Below are 12,095 nucleotides of genomic sequence, written 5' to 3' on the forward strand. Positions count from 1 at the left end.
GTTTCTATATGTCATTGTATTTGTTTGATTTAAAATACTGGAGCATATCTGGTTAGTGGTTATTATATATCTATTTCAGAATTCAAATTTGAGCTGCTTTATAGTTCTTATCAAGAATCTAATTACATTCTCCACTTGTTATATAATAAAACTGAGAAGCAAAAGATTAGAACATTCTTACCTTTCTATAATCTTGTTGGATTAGATTCTATGGGATCCTTAGGATAGATTTTGGAAAACCGTTGTTTGTCATGTTTTCAACAATACATACTAAGAAGTAAATTACGATAATTCAGAGGAAGTGCAGGTAGAAGACAAACCAAGGGATTGGATCTTTGAGGTGAGCTTATCCAATTCGATTCAAATTGCCTGAGAATCATCGGATCCGATTGCCACTCCATCAACGACTCTAATCTAAGTGAAAGTTAGGGCAAAATGTTATCAAGCCAGGTGGTAGCGTCCCCAACTTCCACAGCTACCTCTCATTGTTCTGCACCCAACCAAATGTTACTACAACTTCAATCACATCATATATATATTCTTTACTTATTATTGCAATTGATGAATCAATCAAACACTTACCAGATTTTTCCGCGAGTGATAAACCTGGGTGATGTTTTGCTTCCTCCATTCCTCCAAATCAAATACATTCATTCCATACGCCCATCCACACGCACGTAGATCGAAATTTTTAGCAATCAGAGGATTTGAGAAGTTGAGGTATCGAAGTTTTTAGCAATCAAAGGATTTGAATATCAGCATCCTTGGTTGCATTACCAATGGAAATAGGAGGGCTATGGCTACGATCTAAGACCAAAACCTAGAAAGAAAAAACGTAGAACGGGAGTCGCTGAATCCACAAAGGGTGGAGGCTTGGGGCTCTTTGATAAAGCGATGATGGTGGGGGGTAGGGCTCTGCGTCGTTGCCTTGTTGCGACAAGGGGGAAACAAACGACACCAATAAGTCGTCGATTAGTTGAGGGGTAAAAGTCGGGAGGGATGAGCTGCTGGTGATCTTGATTGAAGTAGGAGGCACTGGTTGAGTCGGTGACCTGCTGGTGGCATGGTCGATCATTTGAGCACTGAATACTAATATCCTATTGATATCTCACCACGATAACCTATATATCAAATATCGGCCCTTGACTGATATTTGATTTTGGACCGCTATAACTGCCAAGATAATACCTTTGTGTCTTTTTTAATCCATCATCTTTGCATCTTCATTTCCAGTTATTCACAAAATTATCACATTGGAAACAATTTTGTTCTCATTTATTCTCAAAATAAAAATTGTTCTCCTGTGAACACACACACACACACACACACACACACACACACACATATATATATATATATATATATATATATATATATATATATATAATAGGAAAAAGTTCAATAGAGAACCATTATTAATCAATTAACCAAGCAACCAATCTAAAGCGTCCGAATTTAAAGCTATCAACGGCAAAAAAAAGGTTGTAGACTTTTACATTGGATGTACATGCACCGGATTATAACAAAACTCACTTCCTTTTTTCATTTAATTTTTTTAGACCATGTATTTTATCGGGAAAAAAAACCGAATATACTATTGTTTATGATTTTTTCGTGATCTTTCCACAGAGATCTATATTGATATACAAAAAATGAATTTTTTTTTTCAGAAAAACTCCCTTCATTTCTATGTTTTTTGAAAAGTTAATACCTATTTTTAATCGAAAATATATAATAAATATATCAAAATTTTAATTTGTTGGTACTCTTTAAATAGATATTCATATTTATGTAAAAAAAAACAAAATTTTAGTATAGATTTACATTGTGAATCTGAGCAGATTTACAATGTGAATAATAAGAAGTCAGATTCACATTGTGAATGCTGAAATTAAAATATTTACAGTTCAGATTCACATTGTGAATTTGAACTGATCGTGGTTTTTTTAATCGATGTTGATGTTATTTGATAGAGGACAAAAAATTGAAATTTTGGTATGTAGTTTCTTTGGATAAAAATAAACTTAAATATTGAAAAAATAACAAAACGAAGTGAGTTTTTTTTCGAAAAAAAAAATTATTTTTTTATATATCAAGTAACCAATCATGTTAATAATGTTGATGTTCACGATTGGTTCATTGATTACTTGTTAATAATGGTTCCCTATTATACCTATATATATATATATATATATATATATATATATATATATATATATATATATATATATATATATATATATATATATGCAAAACAAAAAACCCTAAAAATGCATAAAAATGCGTAAAAAATACTTAGAGATCACAAAACTTTTGTTGACTTTAAATATGAATAAATCGTAGCTTTTTCTTTAAATTTGCTGATAAAAATAAAATAAAAAATCAATTCTTTTTTTAGGTTTTTTTTCAAAAAATTTTCAACAAATTTGAAGAAAAAGCTACGATTTTTTCATTTATATAGTCAAAAAGAGTTTTGTGATCTCTAAATAATTTTTTATGCATTTTTATGATTTTTAGGGTTTTTTTACAGTTTTTTGGTTTTCATAAAACCTAAACCTCTATATATATATATATATATATATATATATATATATATATATATATATATATATATTGTTATAAATTTGATGTAATTAAAACAAGATTAGTAAAACTAAACTAAGAACCTTTAAGAAAGAAGAAAGGAGATTTGGAGAGAATTTGATAACTTATATAAAGTATTCAAATTGGTGTATCTTTTACATATGTGATAGTGCTATTTATACTAGTTAAATCACTAGACATAATTAATGAGTTCTTACACATATTTGACATATTTGTCATAAGAGTTGAAAATAACTCTTACACATTTGACATTAGGAAATGTTGTCATTCAATTATTTACAACACTCCCCCTTGGATGACATCATTTCAAATTAGAGTTCAACCTTGAAGTACTGCCTCATTAAAAACTTTGCTAAAGAAAACCCAGTGGGAAAAAACTTTAGCGTAGGGAAAAAGAGTGCAGTGTATAGTTGACTCCCCCTTATTTAGACATCTGTCACATTATATTCTATGCACGTGTCGCATTCCGATGCCATGGACATGTTTCCTGAATATTGCAGTAGGAAGTGCCTTCGTAAAAAGGTCTGCTGCATTGTTACTGGATTGAACATATTTGATTTCAACTTGATGGTTCTTTATAAGCTCTTGAGTGTACTCAAAAAACTTTGGAGGTATATGTTTTGTCCTTTCGCTCTTGATATATCCTTCTTTCATTTGAGTGACACATGCTGAGTTATCTTCATATATTAAAGTTGGACCTACATCTGTTTCAAGTCCACATGAAGTTAAAACTAGTTGTGTCATTGATCTCAACCATGTACATTCTCTACTAGCTTCATTTAGTGCAATTACTTCAGCATGATTTGAGGATGTGGCAACAAGTGTTTGCTTTTGAGAACACCAGGAAATTGCGGTACCTCCATTCATGAATATGTATCCAGTTTGAGATCTAGCTTTTTGAGGATCAGACAAATAACCTGCATCTGCATAACCAATCAAGCTTTCTTTTGAATTGTTAGGATAAAATAACCCTAAATCACTAGTTCCTCGAAGGTATCGAAAAATATGTTTGATTCCATTCTAATGTCTTTTTTTTTGGGGATGAACTAAATCTTGCTAGCAAGTTTACAGCGAAAGAAATGTGAGGTGTAGTACAATTGGTAAGATACATAAGAGCTCCAATTACATTAAGGTATGGTACTTCTGGACCAAGGACTTCTTCATTTTCTTCGCATGGACGAAATGGATCCTTGTCAATATTTAATGACCTAACAACCATTGGAGTGCTTAAAGGATTGGCATTGTCCATATTGAAACGTCTCAAGACTCTTTCTGTGTAATTTGATTGATGCACAAGTATTCCGTTAGGCATATGCTCAATCTGTAAACCAAGGCAATATTTGGTTTTTCCAAGATCTTTCATTTCAAATTCTTTCTTTAAAAGTTCAATCACTTCAAGGATTTGTTTATTCATTCCAATGATGTTTAGATCATCAACATAGACTGCTATGATCACATACCCAGATGTTGTTTTCTTAATAAATACACATGGACAAATAGTGTTATTTTTATAACCTTTGCTTGTCAAATAATCGCTTAAACGATTATACCACATGCGTCCAGATTGCTTTAACCCATACAAAGATCTATGTAATTTTATAGAGTACATTTCTTTGGGTTTTCCACTTAATGCTTCAGGCATTTTAAATCCTTCAGGGATTTTCATATAGATGTCACTATCAAGTGATCCATATAAGTAAGCTGTAACAACATCCATAAGACGCATCTCTAAATTTTTAAAGACTGCCAAGCTAATTAAATATCTAAAGGTAGTTGCATCCATTACAGGTGAATAAGTTTCCTCATAATCAATTCCAGGTCTTTGAGAGAAACCTTGAGCAACAAGCCTAGCCTTGTATCTTACAATTTCGTCTTTCTCATTTCTTTTTCGTACGAAGATCCATCTATACCCTAATGGTTTAACAACTCCAGGTGTGAGGATAATGGTCCCAAAAACCTTTCTCTTGTTAAGAGACTTTAACTCAACTTGCATAGCTTCCTTCCATTTAGCCCAATCATTTCTTTTTTGACATTCAATGACAGATTGTGGTTCGGGATCATCATTCATAATATCACATGCAACTGAATAAGAAAATATTGCACTTATATTGTCAACTTCATTGTGGTCACGTATTATCTTTGTTTGACCATGATTTTGTGCATCATCCTCCTTTCCTGGGGGGAATTTGAATAATCTGTGTCTCTACAGGAACACTTTCCTCATGATCCAGTGCATTTTCTGATCATCTTCTTTTTCGTGGGTTCTTATCCTTAGAACCAAATGGCCTTCCACGCTTCAGGCGTGTTTTAGACTCTTGAGTGATTTTATCATCAGATTGCCCCTGTGGAATTTCAATTCGAGCTGGAACATTGACAGCTGGTATATATGATTTAGTCACCCTTTTTGTGTCAGTAAATGCATCAGGCAATTGACTTGCCATTTCTTGGAAATGCATTATCTTTTGAACTTCCATGTCACATTGCTTTGTGCGGGGGTCAAGATATGATAAAGAAGGCTCATGCCATGGCACATCCTTTTCCAGAATCTTCTTTTCTCCCCCTAATGATGGGAACTTTGCCTCATCAAATTGGCAATCTGCTAGGTGTGGTGTAAAAACATCACCTGTTAATGGTTCAAGATATCTTATAATAGAGACTGACTCATAACCAACATATATTCCTAACCTTCTTTGAGGACCCATTTTGTCCGTTGAGGTGGTGCAATAGGGACATATAATGCACAACCAAAAATTCTCAAATGGGATATATTTGGCTCTTGACCAAAAGCAAGTTGTAAAGGAGAATATAAATTATATGAACTTGGTCTCATACGTATCAATGATCCAGCATGTAAGATTGCATGACCCCAAACATACACAGGAAGTTTGGTCCTCATTATCAATGGTCTAGCTATTAGCTGGATACGTTTAATCAGTGATTCAACTAAACCATTTTGTGTGTGTACATGAGCAACTGGATGCTCAACAACAATTTCCACAGACATACAATAGTCATTAAATGCTTGTGAAGTAAATTCACCAGCATTATCAAGTCTCACTCTTTTGATAGTATAATCAGGGAAATGTGACCTTAATTTAATAATTTGGGCAAGAAACTTTGCAAATTCCATTTTACGAGTTGATAATAGGCAAACGTGAGACCATTTGTTGGATGCATCTATTAAGACCATAAAGTATCTAAATGGTCCAGATGGTGGGTGAATCGGTCCACATATATCACCTTGAATTCTTTATAGAAATCTAGGTGACTCCCTTCCAACTTTCATTGGAGAATGTTTTATAATTAACTTTCCAAGGGAACAAGATGCACATGGTTTTATGTTGTTGGATTGAGGGAACTTTTGGTCTTTCAATGGATGCCCATGCGTATTTTCAATTATCCTTTGCATCATTATTAATCCTGGATGACCTAACCTATCATGCCATAAATTGAATGTCCCAGGATCACAATGTTTTCCTTTGATTACCATATTTGATTCAATCATATGTATATATGTATAATGCAGACCGAAATCAAGTGTTGGTAGTTTTTCAAGCACATGGTTTTTGTCTATAATATACCTATATTTCTTATTTTCAATGGTCATAGTGTTTGTGTCATATCCTTTGAAATATACATCATTGAAACTTAGTAAGTTTCTATTAGACTTTGGAGAAAATAAGGCATTTTCTACAGAAAAACTTTTACCATTTGGTAATATAAAATGGGCTTTCCCAGTTCCCTCTATCAAGTCTGCAGGACCTGATATTGTATGTATGACCGATTTTGTTGGTACTAATTTTGAAAAATATTTCTTTGATTTCAGAATAGTATGCGTACTACCACTATCTGCTATACAAAGATCCCCAACCTTTTCTTGGTGTTGTGCTCCAGTTGGACTCATATTAAACTTCACATATAAAAAAAATAATAAGCGAATAAACATAATCATAATAATTATTATAAAGAAAGTTCATTTATTGTAGGAAAGACATTACATGAAAAACAAATAAAGGAAAAACAAGTTTATTAGAACAATAATAGAAAATTTTAGTTTATGTCTTCCATCTCATTGTAGAATTCATCAAAAGTTAGCGGAGCGAATTCAACATTATCATCGAGGTTTGCTTCTTTTCCTTTTCCTTTAATGGACTCTTGATAAAGTTGACAAAGATGTGCAGGTGTGCGACAGGTCCTTGACCAATGGCCTGTGCTACCACATCTATAACATTAACCATCAGATTTTTGTGATGTCCCAGTATCATGCCTTGCCACTTTGGCCTTATCTTGTGTATGGACATTGTTTCTTTGTGAAGATTGGTAATTATTCTTTTTATGGCCACAAACACGATTATTACCTTGTCCACGACCAAAATTATGGTTCTGATTATGGCTTTGGTTTCGATTAAAATAGCCACAGCCTCGTCCACGTGTATTGTTCTGATGACCATCAATATTTGTAGCATTTGCTTCAGGAAGTGCTACTGATCCCGTTGGACGAGATTCATGGTTTTTCATCAAGAGCTCATTGTTTTGCTCTGCAACAAGCAGACATGCATTTAGTTCAAAATATCTTGTGAACTTTTGCATCCGATATTGTTGCATCAAGGTAATGTTTGTTGCATGAAATGTGGAGTAAGTTTTCTCCAACATATCTTCATCGGTAACTTCTTGTCCACAATACTTGAGTTGTAAACATATTCTGAACAAAGCTGAGTTGTATTCATTTACTTTCTTGAAGTCTTGAAACCTTAGTGTTCTCCATTCATCTCTAGCATTTGGAAGTATCACTTCCTTTTGATGATCAAATCTTTCTTTTAAAAGATTCCAGAGAATACTTGGATCAGTAACATCAAGATATTCAAATCTCAACATTTCATCAATATGCTTACGAAGGAAAACTTGTGCTCTTGCTTTGTCTTGTGCCAAGCAATTATTAAATTCATTTATAGCATTTGAGATTCCCATGGACTCAAGATGCATTTTTACATCTATCATCCATGGCACATAGTTTTTCCCACTAACTTCAAGTGCTGCAAACTCGAGCTTTGCAATGTTGGACATATTGTAACTATAAATTTTAGACAAAATAAAAGTTAAAATCCATTTATTTTCAATAAATATTACAACAAAAAGAAGCGATAAAGCTGAACATTGCATACAAGCCTAAAAGTACTTGAAATTCCATATTATCTTCGACGTTAAGAATTGGGATGAAAAGTAATATGACTATTATAGTAATGATTATAACAAAAGGATGAATCATCTTGAAGCTTGATTTCTTGAAATTGATTTTTTTTTTATAGAAGAGAGAAATATTTGTTGTGGGTAAAATAAGCAGGGTAAAGGTGTTTATTTATAGTAAAAAAATATAGCCGTTGTTTTGTTGTTTATAACCGTTGCATATATATATATATATATATATATATATATATATATATATATATTACTAGGTATAATTTAGTAATTAGAAACATAAATAAATATTAGTAAATGTTTATAAAATTTTGAAAAATATGAATAAACATTGACACTTATAAATAAATGTTAGTATATATATAAATGAAGACTAGTTGCATAATTTAAATGTTAGTATGCATAAATAAAAGTTAGTTGCATAATGTAAATGTTAGTATGCATAAAAATTAGAATACATAAAAAAAATGTTAGTATAAGAAATAAAAATCGTTAGTAGTCCATAATGTTCATAATGTATAAGTTTTAGTAATTCATATTATTAGTTTAATATGATGAAGGTTATTATAATTAATAATGTTTTTACTTAGTAATACATACCTTGATTAAGATAGATGTGATTTCCACTTGTTAAATAACCTTGATTTGAGCTTTCGTGCTGATAACGTGTTATAAATTTGATGTAATTAAAACAAGATTAGTAAAACTAAACTAAGAACCTTTAAGAAAGAAGAAAGGAGATTTGGAGAGAATTTGATAACATATATAAAGTATTGAAATTGGTGTATCTTTTACATATGTGATAGTGCTATTTATACTAGTTAAATCACTAGACATAATTAATGAGTTCTTACACATATTTGACATATTTGTCATAAGAGTTGAAAATAACTCTTACACATTTGACATTAGGAAATGTTGTCATTCAATTATTTACAACATATATATATATATATATATATATATATATATATATATATATATATATATATATATATATATATATATATATATATATAGGTAAAGGTTCAAATGAGAACCAAAAAAGATTAAGAACCTAAGAACCACCTAATTAAATTTAACCCACTTTTAACATAATACTTGTTATATTCAAAATTAGATCTAGACTTGGATTTGGTCTCTCTCTCTCTCTCTCTCTCTCTCTCTCTTTCTCTCTTACCTTCTACCGCTGCCGACCACCACCACCAACGCCGGCACCACCGCCGACACCGTCGTCGTTGCCGGAATACAACAATCTTCAGATTCGGAGCCGCCGCCTTCAGATCTGAAGCATTTACCTTCAGATCTGGTGCATTCGCCTTCATATCTACAACCTCCGACTTTAGATCTGTCATCACCACCGAGCGCCGCCTCCAGATGTCCGACCACCTCTAGATAAATTCAGATCTGATGTAATCTGAGAATTTGGTGTTATTATACAAATGTTTTGTTCCAGAACTCTTGAACTTATTTTTTTCTCTGAAATGTTCCATCACTGGCGAAAATGTTTGTCAAATTTGTACCAGATCTGTTATGTGTCACCTCTTTCCTATGTATAACTCATTTTCATCTTTGTCTCTCTTATTTTTGGTCAAAACACCACCAAATCGACATCTGATCTGATGTTTTTGTCCATTTTCAGGTTAGATCTGGTGTGTGTATGGTGTTTACATTGATGGTGTTTACAAAAAGAAGTTCTGAAAAAAAGATGCACATAAGGTGTTTGATGAAATGTCTCAATAAAATTTGGTAAGTTATTAAGCTGTGAAATAAGTTGTGAATGCATATTTTTTGTATATTGAAGTATGAAGTTTGTGTATTTAGCTGTGATATTTGTGTTTAAAATTGCGAATTGAATGCATTAAGCTGTGAATTTGTTGTTTAAACTGTAAATTGACTATATTAAGCTGTGAGTTTTGTATATTTAACTATAAATTAGTTGTATTAAACTGTGAATTGATTGTATTAAATTTTTTAGTTGAAAATATGCTTTTGAATGCATATTTTTTTTGGGTATTAAACAGTGAATTTTCTATATTTAACTATGAATTAAAAGTTTTAAGTTGATATTATGTTTTTCTACTTGCATTTGTTGTAGATCTCTATTATATTTTGGTTTTCTTTTTTATGTTTTTTTTCTGTTAATGTGTGAATTTGATATTTTAATCTCTCATTTGTCATATAATTTTGTTAATCTTAGTTTTAACTGCTATTAACTTGTGAATGTATAATTTTATTTGAATTAAACTTTAAATTTATTATACTAGTTTGTGAATTTATATATTAAATTGTGTATTAATTGTAATAAGTGTTTTAAGTCGATAATATGGATGTGAATACTACTTTTTGTGTATTAAATGTGAATTTAGTCTAGTAAGCTGTCATTTTTGTGTTTTAAACTGTGAATTGATTACATTAAGCTTTGAATTTTCTTTTTAAACTACGAATTGACTGTATTAAGCTGTGAATTTTCTGTTTGAACTGTAAATTGACTAGATTAAATTGTGAATTATGTGTATGAAACTATGAAGTTACTTGTATTAAGCTATGAATTTTGTGTATAAACTTTGTATTGACTATATAAAGAGTGTTAAGCTGAAAATATGGTTATGGATGCATACTTTTTGTGTATTAAACTTTGAATTTTGTGTATTAAACTATGACTTTTGTGTTTTAAACTGTGAATTTACTGCATTAAACTGTATATTTTCTTCCTAGACTATGAATTGACTATATTAATCTGTAAATTTTGTGTATTAAATTATGAGTTGATTGTATAAAGTTGTGAATAAATTGACATTAAGCTGTGATTATTTTATAATTTTTTTGTTTGCTTTTGAAATAATGTAAATTTTATTCACGACTTAATATATTAAATTCACAATTTAAAATATGAATGATTTATGTGTAAATTTTTTTATGAATATATTTATTTGTTGTCTTGTATAAGTATATAAGAATACATTAGTTTTAATAATAATTTTGCATTAAATTCAAAATGAATGAAATAAATGGTTTTATTAGACTGTGAATGCAGTATTTATGTTATTAATGCATGACTTTGTTTACAGATCTAATTTAGAAAAAATAATGGTTGCGATGCTGGTATAGGTGGTTGGTGGCGGCGTGTGGTGGTGGTAGTAGTAAGGTTTGAAATTTTGATTTCTTTAAGTTTGTGAATTAGTATAAAATGGTTTGTATTAAATTGTGAATTTTGTGGATTAAATTACGAATAGACTGTATAAACTTGTAATTTATATAAGTTTTGTGTTCAAATATGAGAGCATATAAGAATGAAAATATTATAGTGCAAAAATTACAATTTTGCTCTTTTTGTATCGAAAAGAGAGAAAAAAAAGGATTTTCACATGTTTAACAAGAATATCATGTAAATATTTATTAACTAATGGGGTTCTTAGGTTCTTAATCTTTTATTGTTCTCATTTGAACCACTCCCTATATATATATATATATATATATATATATATATATATATATATATATATATATATATATATATATATAGCTAGGTTCAAATATTTTTAGCAACTATAGTGTGCCTAAATGCACCAATGAGAATTCAAGAAATAATAAATAATTAAATAAATCATTAAAGGGTATTTTGGACCTTTTGTAGGTTAAATTAAGGAAATCATTTAATTGAAATCATTCAATTAAGGAAATAAACTAATCATTCAATTAAGGAAATAAACGAAATATATTTGACCTAGTTATATTTGTGGCCGAACACTTCATCATCGGCATCGACACCATCACCATCACCGATTTTGCTTCTTCTTCTACAATCGACGGATCCAAAAGGGTGCACATACTCTCGTCTCACAATCGATGGTGAACTCTGGGGTCAATGACGCTGAAGAAGGGGATGCAGAGGAGCAATGGCGTTGCTGTGAATCCATCTTTTAATTTCTTCAATTCTTAACATTGATGATTGTCGAGAAGCCATGAGAGAATTGTGGATCTAAACCCATAAATTGTTGATGTATTTTGATAGATTCAGATTCCCCTAATTTCTTCAATTCTCCACAGGTATGCGCTAATTGTGTTTTTTTTTTCCTAAAATTTTGAGTGTTTCCTATTAAATTCTGATACGTTGTATTTTTCATCCTGTTTGTTCATGCTTCTGATAACTTTATCAATATTAAACCCAAATAATATGTTGCGGTATTGATTTAAATGCTCCTGTTTCCTAATGCTCTTGATGATGATTTTATCAATATTATTTTATAGTGCTCCTGTTCGTTAATGCTTGTGTAATTTGTGGTGAAGTTTCA

At 30.8% G+C, this 12,095-nt stretch overlaps 1 protein-coding gene across 1 annotated transcript; it reads right to left on the reverse strand.

The window, feature by feature from the left end:
• Window positions 1-6,654: 6,654 nt before the first annotated feature.
• Window positions 6,655-11,720, reverse strand: LOC111909386 (uncharacterized). The gene is made up of 4 exons (XM_052766596.1): window positions 11,634-11,720; window positions 8,981-9,189; window positions 6,872-7,675; window positions 6,655-6,826 (listed from the first exon to the last, which is right to left on the reverse strand). Exons 1-4 carry the CDS (start codon window positions 11,718-11,720, stop codon window positions 6,655-6,657), a joined length of 1,272 nt encoding a protein of 423 aa, XP_052622556.1.
• Window positions 11,721-12,095: the final 375 nt, after the last annotated feature.

The sequence above is a fragment of the Lactuca sativa genome, chromosome 1, assembly GCF_002870075.4.
Source record: "Lactuca sativa cultivar Salinas chromosome 1, Lsat_Salinas_v11, whole genome shotgun sequence".
NCBI classification, from domain to species: domain Eukaryota; kingdom Viridiplantae; phylum Streptophyta; class Magnoliopsida; order Asterales; family Asteraceae; genus Lactuca; species Lactuca sativa.

Excerpts from the sequence above, each read along its gene's own strand:
- LOC111909386 (XM_052766596.1), bottom strand. The coding sequence starts at position 11,720 with ATGGATTCACAGCAACGCCATTGCTCCTCTGCATCCCCTTCTTCAGCG. Across the intron at positions 9,190-11,633 it reads CCATCGATTGTGAGACGAGA|GTGGTCGGACATCTGGAGGC; the intron begins GTATGTGCACCC and ends ATTTATCTAGAG. Across the intron at positions 7,676-8,980 it reads GTGGTCGGCAGCGGTAGAAG|TTACAATATGTCCAACATTG; the intron begins GTAAGAGAGAAA and ends TAAAATTTATAG.